The sequence below is a fragment of the Ciona robusta genome, chromosome 4, assembly GCF_009617815.1.
Source record: "Ciona robusta chromosome 4, ASM961781v2".
Lineage (NCBI taxonomy): Eukaryota > Metazoa > Chordata > Ascidiacea > Phlebobranchia > Cionidae > Ciona > Ciona robusta.
Window position 1 is genome coordinate 3,793,701 of NC_143238.1, and position 18,167 is coordinate 3,811,867.

Consider the following 18,167-nt stretch of genomic DNA (forward strand, 5'->3'; position numbering starts at 1 on the left):
TGTTACGAATACGCTTTGAGATTAATAACATAAACGGAAACTGACTAACTGATTAGTATTGCTCGTACGACCACCACAAATTTAGAAATGCTGTATTTATAATCGTACGCCGGCACTTAATATTTATTGCTACATAGACATCTGTTTACGACATTCCGATGGCGTTACCTTTATTTGCCGAGTTGGCTCATTTACACCAGTTGTAAATTGCGTACTGATAAAAGAATGCCAAGCTTGCTCGTGTACGCCCACCAGCGTACAAAAAAATACATCACGCGCAACTGAGAACTAGAAGCTAAACTTCTTCCTATACCAACGAGCAATTAAGGTCATACATTTACACAGCACAGACACGATCCATCTTAATAACCACACAACTTTTCTGCGCTGTTACTGTATTAAAAAAGCAACTTGGCAGTGAAATAGCGATCTGATCACCACAGAATGTTACAAAGACAAAATTGTTACCAATAAATTTATGATCATACTGAAGGGCTCTGATTTAAAATTTCCAAAAAATTCCGGATCAATGATAAAAAGTTAATGATTTTACAGGGCGTATTATGTGATGGCCACATAAGTGGGACTTATAAAAACGTAAAAACAAGAAAAAATGTTATCATTTCTTGTTCTTTGGTGGCGGACGGTAAATTCCAACTACGACAGCGTGATCTCGCTCGTATGGCTCAAGGGTCATTTGCTCCTGTGGTTTCATCTTTTCTCCTTGCATTTTCTTAACCTCTGACGCAAAAACTGCCTCCGGTTTTGCCGTTGAATCAATGCAAGATGCCTAGTTATATATTAAGTTAGATTCGGCACTAAAAATATTACAGTATTGAAAAAATACCTTGATGGAAATGACAAAGTGTCCTGTGTTTTTGAGGAAGTGATGAGCATTCAAAGCTACAATACGAGTTTGATCGGGCTGAGCTACATCAGCAAATATGGTATCAACCATACCTGTATGGTAACAGAATAAGTTAGAGAATCTAGACATATGTCATAATATAATGGGTTTCACCTCCATGCAAACCAAACAATTCATTGCTAATCCTATGCCTAACTATTTTTTGCTGACTAGAATTGCTGATACACATGCACTGCCACTGGCTAATATATCATACCAACAAGCATCCTGTATTTGTGTGGATGTCTTGCATCTTCAATGATGGGAATAATGTTTGTTCGTTTCTTCGCAACATTGATCAGATCACGACCGGATCTATGTGAGAATTCCACAGCATACACCAATCCTTCCTAAAACATAGAGTAACACATAACATAACAAATATAGTATTTCTAAATCGATTTAACAGTTCAGTTCACACGGTACTGAAATTTCTTAATACTTTATTAACATACCGGGCCAACAATATCAGAAACATGTGAAACAGTGGTGCCAGATGCAGCTCCAAGGTAAAGAACTTTAGATCCTGGTTTGATATGAATCGCTTCAATGCCACCAAGCACAGCAGCAGCAAGTTTAGATCTGAATGGATTCCACGCTCTGTACTCAGTCTTGGCTCCTTCAAGCTGGAACAAAAAATTGTTTTAGTAAAGGATATTACAAAATGCAGAGCTTTTTATGCACAAGACAACCAAGTGGTAAGTTGGAGGATGGCTGTATAACTGCCCTCTGATACCTAAAATTGTGGCGGTGTTAAACTTGGGGCAAATGCATACTAGATGCCAAACACTAAAGCCAACAAATTGGAAAGAATATTAGCAATTAAAGTGGTAAACGAAATCACGAAATATACATAATACTGCAGAGTGGTGCAAACAGTTTATAATCTCGTACTTCAACTTCAATTTTCTTCTCTCCATACACAGTATCCCCAGGAACTAAGTTCTTTGTAACAAGTGCATCTTCCTTTCCTCGTGCAATGAAGATACCAGAATGTCTGTGAGGTTCAACCATTGTTGAATTTCCACCTCTGAAACCTCCACGGCCCCTCCCACCTCCACGACCTAAAAACAAAGTTTGGTTATCTTAACAACCTCAATTGTTTTGTTTATTTTCCTGGTATACGCAGTACAATTTCATCTTGCATGCTGTTGCAACAGTAGCCTAGTATAATTAGGAACTGGCTAATACGAAAGTTACAAATTACAAAAAAGGTAAAAACTATTAACAGGAGTGATTACCTCTTCCTCCACCTCTGCCTCTCCCTCCAAATCCTCCCCCTCCTCCTCTTCCACCTCCAAAACCACCACGACCGCCACCTCGTCCACCACCACGACCTCCTCTGCCAAATCCACCACCTGAACAAAGTAAGTGTTATAACAAGTTCATCACGATATTTTGGATATTTTAAAGTTTTTTACCAACCTCTTCCGCCTCCTCTACCGCCACCACGTGGAGAAAAACCTAAAAATGTGCAAGCTGTTAAATATCATAAAAAAAAACTTTTTTAGTTAGACTGAAATAAATTGGATTAATAAAACAGATCTTATGCTGATTTAATTATACCAACAAACAAGCACAAAATTCCTATAGTAAGCTTTCCTATAAGCAAATGTATTTTATGCAATATATCTGGCAAAATGGCCTATGTAAGAAAGAAATGTTAGTTTTAATATAAAGTTATTTTTGTGTGTTATTGCTCAATTATTTAAAGCTTTATTTACCTGGACGTCCCATGATAACTTGAGTTTATATTCACGATCTTGATTCTTTCAAAACGTTTCGTGCAGACCAATATCCTTTATATTAACTTTGCTTTATCTGCTAGGCTACCTGATGACATATGTAATTAAGATAAATATGTTATAATTTACAAACAAGCAGTTAGTTAATTGCTCCACAACGCAACAACGCAATGAATGCAAAACGCGCTTTTCCACTTTCCACACCAACGAACACACGTGTTTTGCTCGAGTCATAAAAATCTTATACATGTCAATTTCTTATCATAATTGGTAAAAAGGAAATTGAATAAAACAATTTCGAATATAAATAAGCAGACCAATTCTGTAACGAGAACTAAACGAGACATAAATTCTGTAAGTAAACCACCTAAACCAGAGCTTAAACCATATGTATTTGGTCACACTATCGTTCTTTATCTTGCACTGCGTCACGAAATCGAAATTCGAAAAGCGCTGATTACCAATCAGTGCCCATCGCAATTTTACGCGTTTCTCCTTTCTGATGGGTGAGGCCATACTTTACTGTTAATCCAAGTCACAGAGCACAGTAAGACGAAAGCAGTACAGTGGATAAAGGCTGTTTGAAGATTTATAAAAAAGAATAGCATTTTTTGAAATATGTTGAGCCCTATAAAAGTTCATTAGAGAGGTTGTCCAGGGACCTATTTATACAAATACTAAAGCATGGTAAAAGTGTTTAGCAGCATAGTGAAAGAATATTTATTTTAATTTCTAATAACTATCTTCGTTTGAAATTGGGTTATAAAACAATAATTTTGTAACATGTCGTAATATCGCAAGTATTCTTATTTTAGTTTAAAATATGTGTAAAATGTACATGTATATATATTAAAAGTGGTTCAAACAATTTCAAGTCTTATTTTTTTAAGTATATAAAGAATTGAGCCGCATTTCCCTTTACAGTCCCCAGATACTTTTATTTCATGGTTGATTAGTTTCTGAGTTTCACATAAAATCGATGATGAATTTAGTAACTCCACATGCGACGTTAAAAGGCAGACGCACGAAAATGGCAGAGGGAAGAAAAGTAAAAGTACACCCTGTCGTATTATTTTCGATCATAGACAGCTTTGAACGACGAAAGGAGGATGCCAAACGTGTGATTGGGACATTGCTGGGTATGTACAACTCGTAATTAGCTGTGTAATTGCTGTAATTGAAAAGAGTCACACCTCACAGTAAAACTGCATCTTAAACCAATGAAAGAGAATATGACACTAAGCAAATGCATACAACGATTTAATCCATTATAGGCACCGTGGATGCCAATGCAGTGACAATTACAAATACCTTCTGTGTTCCACATACCGAGTCTGATGATGAAGTTGCATTTGATATGGAGTTTGCACGAAATATGTATGATTTGCATAGGAAAGTCAACCCAACTGAAGTAATTGTTGGATGGTAAGGGAACTTAGTACCATTATCCTGTTTAACGTTTAGCTTAATATATACAATATTGTAGCCTATGCTCAGTAATCAGTATGCAATGAAGCTCCCATAAAGATAAAAAACGACTAACACTTAAAGGACAAGGCTTTGCACAACATCATGGACTCATGGGTTATATAAAACATAACTATAAAAGTTTAAACTCTATATAATTATAAAATATTACACAACTTTTTTTGTGTACAGGTATGCTACCGGCAAAGATATTACTGAACACTCCGTCCTGATACACGAGTATTACAGTAGAGAGAGCAAGTGTCCTGTGCATTTGACTGTTAACACAGATTTAAGACCTGGTGCTGAAATTGACTTTAAGGCATTTATAAGGTAGTACAACTTTAGCTATAATAATTTTATATCTGTAGTCAAGTGTTAATTTTGTGATAAATATTTTTACCCATTTTTACAAAGCAAACCTATTGGAGTTCCTGGTAAAACTCAAGGTATGATGTTCTCTCCTGTCCCATCTCATGTTGAATACTACAATGCTGAGAGGGTCGCTGTTGACAGGATAAAACTGGTATGCACTGTGACATAGCTTTTTATTAATAAAGTAATATGTCTCTATTTAATTTAGAACTAAATGATGCATTGCATGCACTGTTTTATAGATGTTTGTTATAGAATTGAAAACATCTGCCAATGATAATGTGTATTTTTTTTATGCCCCATTTTTTCCTCTTGTATCAATATAACCATATACTTCAAGTATAATATTTTAGGGAGCCAACAACCGTGCTGGTGTTGTTTCACTTCCAACAGATTTTGAAAATGTTCTTAACGCCACAAGTACATTGTCAACCATGCTAGATGCAGTTCTTCAGCATGTAAATAATGTTCTGGTAAGTTGTATTCCTGTTCTTGTTTTCCAATCTATAATTTTATACATCTGTTCTAAAATTTAGCTCCTGTTACTTAGGCGGGAAATGCACCAATGGATCCAAAAATAGGTCGATATTTGATGGACCTTGTTTGTACTGTACCTCATATGGAGGAGGATGAATTCGATACGATGTTAAACAACAATATAAATGTGCGTATGTTTATTGCAGGGATTTATTGCATGGCTATATTTAAACTTTTATCAATGATTATGTTGCGTTACACTTACAAAACAGTTGATAAAATTAAACTTCTATGTACAGTGTGTAATTTAAATAGTGTATTTTAGGGCAGGGTGCTAAATTTGTTTTTTTGTAGGACCTTTTAATGGTAAGGTACCTTACCAATGTTGTCAAATCGCAAGTGGCCCTAAATGAGAAGTTGGTGAACACAACCGTTATTCAACCTACGTGAAGTGCATTTCTTCAATTATTTCGTGTTTTCAAAGTGGTGATTTATACAAAGGATAACAGAAACATAGAATGAATGTAACATCTTATTAGGCACAGTGAAGCATTAAGATTTGATTGCTTCTGTGTAAATAATGTGCTTAGAGACTGCTATGTGCGTATTTAAAGACTCTTCTTAATGAATAAATCACAGATATTTCCAGGATACTGGTAGAAATCAAATGTGCCAGACACAGGAACAGCATGCTACTGGTTCATAACAGAAACCAGTTCGATGTCGCCAGTTTAGCACAGACAACGGCTTTGCTTCATTAAGTATCCAAAATGGTAAAACCAAAGCAAAGTAACCTAGAAATGGCAAATGGTTAGTTATTCAAAAGAGAAAAGGGATATTGCTGGTTTGTACCACAGGTGATGAGAGAAATAACAGCACTAGTGTAGCACCAATAATAAAGCTCTGGTGTAGAATATTCCTGCAAAAAAGTCCCAAATTTATGATATTTTCACATTCTAAACAATCACATACTTACGCATGATGATGCTTGGAAAGTGTAAACAGCAGTTAAAACACCTAAAATTAACGAACCAACCCCAAATGCATGAAAAGCAATTTTGATTAATCTAGGAATTGGTTCCATCACGCTGAACAGCAGAGCAAAGCCTGGTAATAACATTAAATTAGGGCATGTTTATGATATCTCAATTATGTTCTACCTATTGCAAAGAAAAGGAAAACCGTGCTTGCCACAAGCAAATTCAGCAAGGGTAAGTTGCATGCTCGTGATGTTTTAGGTAGGTACAATACAATGAATTCCGGGACCAACAGTACAATAGAAATGAGAAGCAGTAGAATACGACTGAAAAATAATACAGTTATGGTAGGAATAAGAAATAGTCTAAAAGCCCACAGTGACTATAGTTTACGGAATCTTGTTATGGTCCGTGCAAAGCAATTCAGTAACTTACAATTTTATACGATTGTCTTTTGGGAACCATTTTGTAAGGTGGAACATACTATGCGCGTAGAAGTACCACCACATCACGTTCGTGTATTAGTAGTTGTAACTTAATTCTTGCTAAACTGTGTACTGTCAATCTTTAGAAATAAACGTGTTCTGACTAACGTTTACACTGTTCTTAATGGTTGAAGAAGCGCTAGACTAGAAACGAACTTAGGTAAACACCAAACATTGCGGTGGGTTGCTTTGTCGAACAAAAGACGTGGACGAAACTGTTTATTTGGTCGCCGTGGAGATTATAACCAATGAAAGCTAGGCACTCCGGACATTTGCTCCACCTGTTCATCAAATAGTATGACCACCAGCTTGCTGTATTATAAACAGATCTTTATTAAAAGAGACATCTTTGGGAATTTATGAAGTACTCTATCATTGCGCTTGTGGTAAAGACTTGTATTAGCAAATTAATATTGTGCTTCAAAACATACTGGTTTTAGGACATTGACGCAATATAATCGTTATACATTAATCGAGTGCACATGGGAATAAAACAAAGCATGTAAAAAGGAACAAAAAGTAGCAATGGGTATTCTGTATAATAAAAGGCACAATAGTACAAACATATAAAATATACTTAATACATATATAATAAATATCATTTGGTCAACAACTTTGTATTATCAAAGACACATGGTTTTAAAAGCACATGATCTTGGTGTAAGAGTTTAGCAGCGCCATTCAATTTATGTCCGTTTATCGAGATGTTCTCAGCTGTGCCAATGTGTTTCGACATATTTGTGGAGTTAGGTTGATTGATTCCATTTTTCATTGCACTTGAATTACTCCAATTCTTTAAACGGTACCTTTAGCAAAAATGGAAAAAGCTGATAAATTTTACCATTCTTTGTATGTAATTTAATAACTTTTGTATAAATTAAACTTATATAATTCAGTTTAGTGGTAAATACTGACTAGAATTAATTCATACCAGCAATTAACTTTTTAATTGTTGGTATAATTTAAAGTGGTTATTGCGAAGTATGCAAACTATAGGCAGGTTAATATGAACTATCTTTCAATAGCACTATAAACCAGAAAAACCACAACTTAAGTAGCGTGATATACCTTGAAAATGATATGATTTGAACAAGAAAAATGCAATTGATGAAATAGAACATTGTACCACCAGCTTTCACCATTGAAGGTGGTCGGTCTGAAGCCCATACACTGTACATCAAGGTACCACCTGAACAAAACAATAGATAAGATAATATATAATTTAGCAGGATTAGAAAATAAACATTTTAATTTTTACTTACCAACACCAATGCGTACAATTAGGAAAAGCAAAACAAATATGAAGTCAACAGTATATCCAACAATCGCGTTGTTGTACATTTCATGAGATTTCAAAAACCAACGAATCTAGAAGTATGAGAAATATGAATTAGCAAGTTTAGGTTGTGTGTAACTTTCACTTAGTACTGTAACTGGTAAACATATTTACTCACATTTAAAAATATTGAAGTAACCTCACTTCCAAATATTGTTGCTACTGTTTCTGTCCCAGATACACCAAGATATAAACAAACTGCCATGAATGTAATGCTTACAATATGATGCATGATCATAACAGGCCCTTCAGTTTGATAATAAAGACACCTAAATGGCAAATATTAAAAATGCTGAATAGGCTGACCAAGATATAATGCTCACCACATGAAGTCATAAAGAAAGTAACCCAATGAAATTGTCAGACAAGTAACTTGTGCACTTGTATTCGGAAAACCTGTTGATATCAATATCATATTATGTAAGGACACGGACACATGCTAAGTGAACAATGATAACTTACCCAACACTGTGTATGGATTTGATCCCTGAAAGAATGTCAAATAACAGGATGTCAGAGTAATACATATCGCATGAAGAAGTGTTACAATTCGACAATTGTATTCTGGTTGTTTCTTACTAAAATTATCAATTGATACATGTCAACAATATATTACATTAGCTTACACATTGTTTGTTGTGCCACTTACTTGAAGACAATTTTACAAGTACGATACAGTGTAAACCACAATATGACCCATCCTGTAACTCGTTGAACGATTAAGTCCATATTGTTTTATAGCCACACAACATACAGAAGTACAGAACCAAGAGGGAAACAATAAGAGACACAGAGTACAATTTTTTAAGGGGAACGCTTCTTCAGGATAAACTATCTAGTTTTATAAACACTCCATTCTTGTTTGAATAGGTTCACAATGATTATAAACTTCCTAATGATTAACTATAGCTTGTGTGCTATAACCGGCGAGTTCAATTCTCCTCACTAATCAAACACTGTATACAGGCACAAAATATATAGGTCTTCATCGCGTCGTACTTCTAAACCACCAGAGAGTTTTAAACGTTATTTAGGGGCAGAGTGCGAAACCGCCATTATATCCGACAACGATTTTAAACTGTTAAAAAAAATACGACAGTTATCAACTTATTATTTTACGTATAAATCACAGTGGGGTGTTACCGGTAAGTATTTTTTTCAATTTAAGCATATATACCTTACGAAAGGATGTTGTCTAGTACTAACAATAAAGCTACTTTATATAAACACAAATACATAGATAAATGGTCATAAGTATATTAGGTGAGATCGCGGTGTCGAAATTTATACAAAGATCTGTTCAGTTTGCCTTACACCGCTTCACGCTTAGCAGCAACATTAAAAACTCTTCGTCGCTATTTGTTGGAACGATTCAATGCTGACTCGCCATCTTCAATGCCGACGCAGAATGCCGGCATCGTCGGTTAGTTAAACAAAAGAATGCAGCGCGGCAATCCGTTCTACAGTTTATTAGAACCAAGTAAAAGAAAATATGAAGTACAATGTCAAAACTGTTTATGTATCAGATAATATGTAGGTTGTAATTGTTATTCAATAAAGGTGTATTGTTGCGCAATCTTTTAGCGTATTTACTGCGCACACATTATGTCGATATTAGAATTAGAAAAACTCCCTAAAATATGCCGGTGTTATGTTTTTCTATTTAACTGCTTTGCAGGCATATAGTAGTATATGTTTTATTTGTTTTAAAAAAAATATAAAAAAAAGTGTTAATACAATATATACCGAATAAATACAGTTACCAGAGCATTAGGGCTGGTTTTAAGTTTAATTATAAGTTTTATATACATAAGTGTTATCATTGTGTAATATATATAATTGCCTGCCATTAAACAAGCAAATATTGGTAATTATAGTTGTGTCTAAATAATGTGAGTATGCATAAATTAGGTTCTTTATGACAAATTTAATAACGCATTGGAACACAAAGTGTTTTAGAATGTTAGTTCAGTAGCAGTAATCTGAATTCTGTACGTATGCATATTGCTACAATGGATGAGATGAACATGATTGGTGAATTTTCGCATAATGTGTCATCCGTAGCGAGTCATTGGAGAATAACTCAACTGTATGAAGCTCAAGCCTATGTGAATGCACGCCGACTAATTTCTGAGTTCCAGTCCCTTCTAACCGAACTGGATTTAAACAAAAAACAGGCGAGTTTGTTTTTACTGGTCTGTGAAAGATATGTTTCACATTTCCAGCATTGTTTTAAGCAAGAATTGAATGGTTTGGTTGGTAGTTCTGATTGTAGCCCACCATTGGTTACATCTGACTCAACCATGTTTGATTTATCTCGAGACAAATTGACAAAGTACTCAAAAGAAAAACCAGACCAATTAACAATGTGCATGGCACAGACTTTGAAAAATGGCTTTTCTTGTGAGAAAATGGAAACCTTAGGGGCAAGTACAAGTGGTAGCCTTGAACGAATGGATAGACCCAATGGGTCTTTAAAGGGATTAAAGTACGCGGATTCCGAGTTTTCTGATTTTAATGCCTCAAACATTCACACATCACCGCAGCGGAGGATGAGTGTTGATGAGTTGGCGCTTCATTCCATCAATGGAAGTGGATTTGATGAGGATGTTGGATTTGCACGTGGAAAGAAGAACAAACAAAAAGTTAAAAGAGGAATGTCGTTAAGTGGACGTGGAAAATTATCAAAAGAGGATCTAAACTCTAAGGAAACTAATGGAGATGCAAAAGGGAATCCGTTGTCTAATGTTTGGAATCGATTACGAAGAGGAAGTAATAGCAAGTCATCTAAGGTTTGTTTCCTTTTAATGTTCGTTTAGTTCCCCTTCTCCCATTCACATATTCCACTCTGTAGTATTTACTTAAATTGTATAAAACATATGTATAGTAATGTGAGGGAAGATGGGTCTCCTTTTCCACATTATATCCAAATATCCTGTTCATGTTTCAAACAATTAACATGGATTATATGGGAGACGTGAGGATACGGTTTTATAATTTGTTGAGTATTCTTTGTTTACTATTAAATGAAACGATAGAATAGCATGAAAGGTGTCCCATTTTCCCCCACACTACTCTATAAATTTAAGCTTGACATCCTAGTATTTATGAAATTTGTTCTTGTAATATTATCTTGTAGCATAATTGTAATGGATATGATGTAATTTGTAATTACTTTTAATAACGAATCATTAAAATGTAATATCCTAATTTTACATTATTGAGTGCTTTATGTCTGAGTCTGATACCCCAGACAATATTGGTAAAGACTGGGCTGTTTAAATATACAGCCTAATAGTTTAGGCCTACTGGTACCTAGCTTGACAAAATGTATATATATATATATATATATATAACGTTTCAAAAAAAACAACAAAACACTCTATTTACATGTTCAAACACTTACAGTTTGTGTTCATTTATCACACAGGCATTAAGTGCTCTGTCACAAAGTGAAAAATCACTCTCTGAGAGTACTGTGAGAACTGAAACTGTGGCAAGTTACCTAAATGTCTCCATTGATCAAACAGTCGACCCAACCATGTTTCAAAAAGCTAAACTCGTTATCAGGCAAATTGAAGAACAATTTCAAATTGAAATATTTGCTCCACCAAAGGTATTGCGCAATACTCCAAAATTCAAATATAAGTTACCGCTTCAAACTAGTGTATGCCTTGTAAATATATTAGTTTAAAACATAGTTAAACAGACCATAATCAATATAACCGCTTTTTATCGGGCAAACCCTATTGTTACATTGGATCTATTTTGGTCTTACCAGCATAGGCATTGTCCTGGTATATATATATACTTAGTAGTCCATTGTCATTTATGGCAGCTAGCATTCAACTTTGCACAGCAACTGCTGCTATTATCGTTTCAAAGTTTATGAGGTATAAAAATCAACTTAAACTAGGTATAATTCATAACTATAACTGTTACATAATGTTTGCACACTTGTGGTATACTAATATGCTTCAGAATAAATATTTACTACTGCATTTTGTATTTAAATACAGTAGACAATAAAGTCATTGTGTAAACTCTGATGATATATCTTTGTATGGTACACAGCAATTTAATTATTGGTCTTGTCTGCTCAGCACTAAGGCTATCATTATTGCCTCAATTTGTGACAAGGTTATAATTATATTATACAGTCTTTTAATTACAGTTCCAAGTAGAATAATATACGCTCAAATTTAATGACTTACTGGTTATCGTCCAGTGGCAATGAGAAAGAGCTAAAAGAGAGTGAGAGAATTATTAACTTATATATCCAGTGCTCAATTCTCCAGTCTGTAGCACTAATTTTGCACACTATAATTATCTCTCTTCCAACAGAGCACTAAAGCCAAGATAATAATTGATGGTATAGATATTTCTGAGGTACGGCCTACCACTGAATTGGAAATGCCAGATTCTGACTACACTCTAGTTGTCAAGGCAAGTAGATCTTACTCTTAATACCTACATAATACCCCATGGTGGGTAGTCAAATCCAATTCACAATATCTTGAGTGACACATGTTAAATCAAAACCAGTACTAACTAATTATTATATTCCTTGAGACACAACAAAACAAATTTAACTATGCCCACCATTACAGCTCATAAACCACAAGTTTTAATTAAATGATTAAAAGTATTAAAACAAAATCCTTTAGTGGTTTTTAAATTGATCTGGCATGGAAAAATATAACAATGTATTAGTTTAATTCCACCACATAATAAATTAAGACCAAGTTATCCCAATAAGCGTTAAAGCATCTAAGCATGTCTGTATGTAGGCCTATTTAAGAAATTTTAAGTCAGTTTTCAGAATGGATTACCTACTTAAGAGGGTGGCCTTATTCCATTCCCCTCCCTTTCTATTTATAACCAGCCTTCTTGACTTTATCTGGTGCTTTGACGCCAGTTCTCCAATCTCCCGTAATATTTCAGTGTTCGGTCAAAATTTACCTCTGTTATCACTTTATTCTATCTAGTGGGATAATCCATAGCATTATCCACGGTTGCTTTCCTGATAATACAAATGTGAAAGTGCTCACTATTTATTTTTTAAAGCATTGAACACAATTTAAAATATAAAATCCCTTTAAGTTTTTAACACGCAACAACATGCAGACGAATTGTGCGGAATACCTATTTAAACTGGATCGACGGTTGGATTTTGCAACTTGGCTTTCGGAACTGGAAGAGCTTAGCAGGAAATACGGCAATAAGAAGTTAGTGTTATTTTTAAGATTATTTTATTAGTAGCACAAGGTTGATCACTTTGTATTTTCATGATGCCTTTTTTCTACCTTAACCAATAAGTTACACGCGACAGATAACGTTTTATCAATGCCGGCTTTATCGTTCTATCATGTGATTGATGTGTAAATATGAAGTGATTGAAAATTGTGTGTACCAACTCGGAGTTGTGTGTTCAGAGCAGCGATTTACGTTTAAGCCAGGACTGATTACAGTGCCAACACGGGGGCCACTTTATGGTTTGTTCGAGTTATAGTCCTGTAACACATCAGCAAGTTGTGTTTCTTTGCACAATAACGCAAGCACAGTGTCAGGTCACCGCGATTCAGCTGGACCCGACCACAAACCCTTCGACGTAGTTTATATTTGTCCCGTGGCGTCCTTTATGCGGGCGTGCCGCTTCTTTAGCTTTTGTTGCTTGCGCGACCTCAAGCTCTTAAATTGCCAAAATCTGTCGTACTCGGCGGGGGAACTTCGAATCTGCGGTGTGGACGGAGTAATTGCGCGTGCGCTGCGGCTTTGGCTGTGTGCTCTTGGCGAGCAACGAGGCACCTTCTTGCAGAGACGAGCAAGTAATTCTGGCTGCGGTCTCGCTGGCAAACTCAGCTCGCTGCTCGCTTTGCACACAACGTTGCGTTTTTGCAGTGTACAGTACTTGTGCTTGCCTGCTGTTCGAGTCGTATTTCCTCTACACATTAATTGAAAAGTTTAATACGTCCTGAAGGAAATTCACTTCTTAAAATAAATCGATTTTGTGATTCGGCATGTTCAATATTTAGCTATTTGTACCATTGTACTTCAAGATTCTAATCAACAAGCTAACGATACTTGTATCACAGTTTGCAGGTATACGAGTGCGACAAACATCCGTTCGTTCCAGAGCGGTTACGTAAGTCACCGAGCGAAATAAACGGCGAAGCAGCTGACCCGGAAAATCAGGTGAGTCGACCCGTCACCCAAGAAAACGCGCGTTTTATAAATAAACTTGTTGGTTGACCGCCGAGAGTTCTTGGTAGGTTAATAGGCCTACTCATCGAGATACCGCTTACTTATTTAGAAAGGGCAGTACCAGACGCGGCTTTACCTGACCTTACTATTGAGAATTTCTTAATTTAGTGTCTTCGTGATTAAAACGAAGCAATTGAACGAGCTAATCCCGTGTTTTTAGTTTCAAATCGCGCGTAAATTATTTCCGCGAAAATTCTCTCTTGTTTTGTGAATAAAACTACAAGTCATCGTACGCAAAAAAAACCAACAGCCATCGCGCGCGATTTTTTTGCCGCTACCTTAAATGAGCGGTTTGCCCGGAGGTTCATTGGAAAAGTAACAACCACTGCAACCAGTACTACTTTGACCTATACCCAACGTTACCATGTTTCCAGGAATCCGTTGACATTGCATCGACATCACCAGTAACAGGATCCTCTGTTCTGCTAAACGGGACGAGTGAGGAAAATGTGAACACCGAGCCCGACCCATCCACGCACCCTACAGCACAACGTAAGTTCGACAGCACGATAGTTGATCATGCTTAAGTGCAGTGATCGGATGTGTGTGCGCACATATGTTCCAAAGAGATTCACAGCTGTACGAAAGCACTATGTCAGAAAAGCTTGTTACGACGTTCTTATATATTATCAGACCTATGCAGTATGCATTTATAATAAATAATGATATTAGAAAATACTTCATTCCTTTATTTAAGCCTATTTATCCCCATTAAACACACGGGTAGGATATTCAACAGTAATAAATACATCAAAGGTTATTGACCACAATTTCCAACGCAAGTACAAATCTCTTGTGTTCCTACAACTGGCGTTAGCAGAAAGTGGCATTTCTCAAATCCTCGATTCGTTTTAAATTGGATGTTGATTTGGTTGCCACTTCTACTACACGTCGTGCATTATTTACTTGAAAAATTCCAACGAACCCGCGGGAAGTCAACTTAACATAAACTGTATTAGGATTTACTACAAACCGCAAATTTCACTGGAATTTCGAGCAATTCCCTCCCCACAACAACACAGCAATCCTTACAGTTGAAACATACACTTTACGCTGCATTTATAACGCTTGCATTTAGTCATTTGTGAATTCAACGTATATTAACTGCAGCTAATCCAACGCACATTATAATCACGTTACGTTTCATTTGTTTATTATAAATATGTTAAATGTCATTTATTAATTCGCTGCCCCTGTATCTGTACGACCTGTTGATATGTGATTTTTTTCTCCACAGTCGGGTGCTGGGAGTCGGCCATCTCTTGCTTGGATGTTGCTTCCACATCGCAAGTCGATGCTCCGGAGGAAGGAGAGAAGAAACCGATTGATCTTAACAAACTTCCGTTTTTTCATGGAACATTATCAAGACTCCGAGCAGCGAAACTTGTACTTAACGGAGGGCACGGCGTCTTCTTGCTCCGTGTGTCTGAAACTAGACAGTGCGGTCACGTTTTAACTTTTAATTTCCAAGCTAGGGCAAAGGTAAGTGTGATTATTGAATAACTAAAACTTTGTGGGATCGCTTCCCCAAATACACCGTCGGCTGTGTATTCAACATACAATTTTACGCTCAAGCTTTTTTTATTATAAGTGTTGTAACCAAGTAGGTTTGGCTATAAATGAGTTTGCAACCAATGATTACAAAGTAAAATAATGTATTTATACCTGCTATTTTGTATCAACTAATCGTAAAATACACAAAACAATTGTATGTTTAACGATTGAAACGGTTTCGTTTATATTAAATTTCAATAAGTATTTGTCAATTTCAATTAACCTTCAGTAATATGTTTTAAATGCCCATGAAGTCACCCAGTGGTCACTAATGGGTTGTCCAAATTATCATACATATAAAATGAAAAATCCCAAAAAAAGTATTTAACCACAAAGTAACGGTTTATGAAACATAACTCCCGTGTTATAACGACTGTCATTTCCCGCCAACGCTAGGTTAAAAACAAGTTATATTCAAGTATATGCCCCGCAACAAATATGTTGCAGTCGTATTTTAAAATGAACATTACATTCCTAATTTTCATTCCAGCATCTCCGACTAACCATCAATGCTGAAGGCCAATGCAGAGTCCAACATCTCAAGTTTACATCTTTGATGGATATGCTTCAACATTTTCGTACTCATCCCATCCCACTTGAGTCCGGAGGACCAACCAACGTTTATCTGACTGACTACATCATCAACGAAGCTTGCAGTACGTTTATCACATCACAGTATTTTAATAATCTACTTGTTTTAGTGGCAGTAAAAACTGTCATAGTTTACTTTAAATTTAACTTAATACACGGAATTTTGTTTCTTAAAGACAGAAACCAATTTGTTTTTTACAAGGCTGTTTGCAAAGAACGCACATACCCATGATACTAATACAATGTGATTAACATGTTGACAACTCGCGTTTTTCTCCCAGATTTCCGAAACGAAATGCAGAAACAACAATCTCAGGAATCTGAAACATCGGAACCGACCGAGAATCCTTCCGGAAGCTCTATTTCTTCCACCCCGGACGTTTCTTCCATCAATCTTCCGGGTATTTCACGAGACTCCCCTGTTCTGGGTCGAATCGCGGGCACGGACGAAGACGCAAGCACTGGAGCGCACACTAGGGCTGTGGAAAACCAATACGAGTTTTGTTGATGTTTCGCCGCAACGTGACGACGCCCCACACACCACCATGTTCCACTCTTAACTTCCGAAGTTCAACAGCGTTTCACTTGTGCGTCGGACTCGCACACCTTTTCCCATTTATTTCTTTTATTAGGTGCTCATTTTATCTTAAGTAAAGCAAGTGCTTTCGGTGGCGACGGTCACTACTTTCTCACTCAGCGAATGTCTTTTACCTATTTTGTGCACACACGCGCACAAACCACGACTTTATGGTTTCTTAACTTTCCGTGAACCGACATGATATTATAGCTTGCATTTGACCTCTCTATCTAACAAATGATGATGTCCAGTTTGAAGTGATAGGCAACCCACTTTTCTTTCGTTTTAATACTCCGTTGGTGCTCTAGTGCATATCCAGTGCACGATATTTTTATCAAATCAGGGCCTTTTTGCACCATTAGTTATATACAGACATTGCTTTTCCAGGCGCGCGTATGCTAACCAAGCAAACTTCTATCTATTCTAAGGTGTACAGGAAAACCACGAGCAAAATTATTTATACGACAAAAAACATTGTGCGCCTGTTCTTTGTCGAAAAAAAGTCGTGTTTTTTCGTTTTATTACCTAGGAAATTCTCCTTTTCTTTGTACTTCGCTCTGTTTTTTTCGCAGTATTATTTCCCAGCACCAACTCTTTTCCGCCAATCCCAAACTATTGGGCGCAGGAACGCTGATATATTCATCCAATCATTATTTGTCAACTTCCGTTTCTGTGCTGGTCGGACTATTTTATCAGATGCGCTTGGGATCTTTTTGAGCGTTTTTTTTTTACTCACTAGCAGGTGTACTTCTTGGGTGTAATAAGCACCGTCTCTGTTACGGTTTTTTGACTGTTTTACTATTCAGCATGTACTGTCCTTATCTTGTCGACCGGTCGTTCACGTAGCAAATCGTCCGCAGCCAGCGCTACCCCACCAATTTTCCAGCAAGGTTTTCTTGTCGTTTTGTGCCAAAATACCCAAACCCGGAGTATTTTAAAAGTAAGCAGCTGTGATACGATTTGTTATGTTTTGATAGATAAACAGCATATGCCTTCAGGCAATTGGGGCTCTTTCAGGACTGTAGAACCGACGGTGTTCTTTTTAATTTTTAAAAATTTGAATATTTGCATTAAATTTTCTTCGACGCATCCTATATCCATTAATGCCCCGAATGGAGATTTTTTTCAATTTCAATCGATGCATAGTTTCACCACAAGGCTTTATATTTTGTTTTGAAGTTAATATCGCTGATATTTCCGTAGCTCAAAACAAAACCTAGTTTCACTACCCTTTGTATTGTAAAATATATATAGATAAAATCTAGTTTACTGTTTTCCATGCATAATACACATGTTTGGTCGGTACAGAATAAGATGTAAGCAGAGTGAAGAATAATTATTAATTGCAAACCTCCTAGTACAAACTAGTCTATACAGGTGTAGGTTAAAAGAAGAATTGATCGCAACTCAAA

General features: G+C 36.2%; 5 protein-coding genes across 5 annotated transcripts; 2 read left to right on the forward strand and 3 right to left on the reverse strand.

Annotated features, from left to right (window-relative positions):
- Positions 1–378: 378 nt before the first annotated feature.
- Positions 379–2,886, reverse strand: LOC149736758 (rRNA 2'-O-methyltransferase fibrillarin-like). Its single transcript, XM_089876468.1, has 8 exons — positions 2,632–2,886; positions 2,333–2,371; positions 2,149–2,265; positions 1,802–1,971; positions 1,363–1,533; positions 1,125–1,257; positions 848–960; positions 379–790 (listed from the first exon to the last, which is right to left on the reverse strand). Exons 1-8 carry the CDS (start codon positions 2,642–2,644, stop codon positions 620–622), a joined length of 927 nt encoding a protein of 308 aa, XP_089732594.1. The 5' UTR covers positions 2,645–2,886; the 3' UTR covers positions 379–619.
- Positions 2,887–3,555: 669 nt separating this feature from the next.
- On the forward strand, positions 3,556–5,622 carry LOC149736759 (eukaryotic translation initiation factor 3 subunit F-like). Its single transcript, XM_089876470.1, has 7 exons — positions 3,556–3,791; positions 3,927–4,077; positions 4,312–4,452; positions 4,537–4,645; positions 4,848–4,967; positions 5,045–5,158; positions 5,326–5,622. The coding sequence occupies exons 1-7, from the start codon at positions 3,632–3,634 to the stop codon at positions 5,419–5,421; spliced, it is 891 nt and encodes a 296-aa protein (XP_089732596.1). The 5' UTR covers positions 3,556–3,631; the 3' UTR covers positions 5,422–5,622.
- On the reverse strand, positions 5,154–6,675 carry LOC149736760 (uncharacterized). Its single transcript, XM_089876480.1, has 5 exons — positions 6,384–6,675; positions 6,132–6,274; positions 5,948–6,078; positions 5,824–5,890; positions 5,154–5,765 (listed from the first exon to the last, which is right to left on the reverse strand). Exons 1-5 carry the CDS (start codon positions 6,455–6,457, stop codon positions 5,635–5,637), a joined length of 546 nt encoding a protein of 181 aa, XP_089732606.1. The 5' UTR covers positions 6,458–6,675; the 3' UTR covers positions 5,154–5,634.
- Positions 6,676–6,808: 133 nt separating this feature from the next.
- Positions 6,809–9,255, reverse strand: LOC149736761 (TLC domain-containing protein 5-like). Its single transcript, XM_089876471.1, has 7 exons — positions 8,419–9,255; positions 8,232–8,347; positions 8,093–8,165; positions 7,888–8,038; positions 7,696–7,801; positions 7,502–7,622; positions 6,809–7,239 (listed from the first exon to the last, which is right to left on the reverse strand). Exons 1-7 carry the CDS (start codon positions 8,496–8,498, stop codon positions 7,032–7,034), a joined length of 855 nt encoding a protein of 284 aa, XP_089732597.1. The 5' UTR covers positions 8,499–9,255; the 3' UTR covers positions 6,809–7,031.
- Positions 9,256–9,521: 266 nt separating this feature from the next.
- LOC149736762 (uncharacterized) lies at positions 9,522–18,019 on the forward strand. Its single transcript, XM_089876439.1, has 9 exons — positions 9,522–10,561; positions 11,200–11,385; positions 12,114–12,215; positions 12,897–12,997; positions 13,865–13,964; positions 14,408–14,525; positions 15,271–15,515; positions 16,078–16,243; positions 16,460–18,019. Exons 1-9 carry the CDS (start codon positions 9,767–9,769, stop codon positions 16,684–16,686), a joined length of 2,040 nt encoding a protein of 679 aa, XP_089732565.1. The 5' UTR covers positions 9,522–9,766; the 3' UTR covers positions 16,687–18,019.
- The last annotated feature ends 148 nt before the right edge of the window (positions 18,020–18,167 follow it).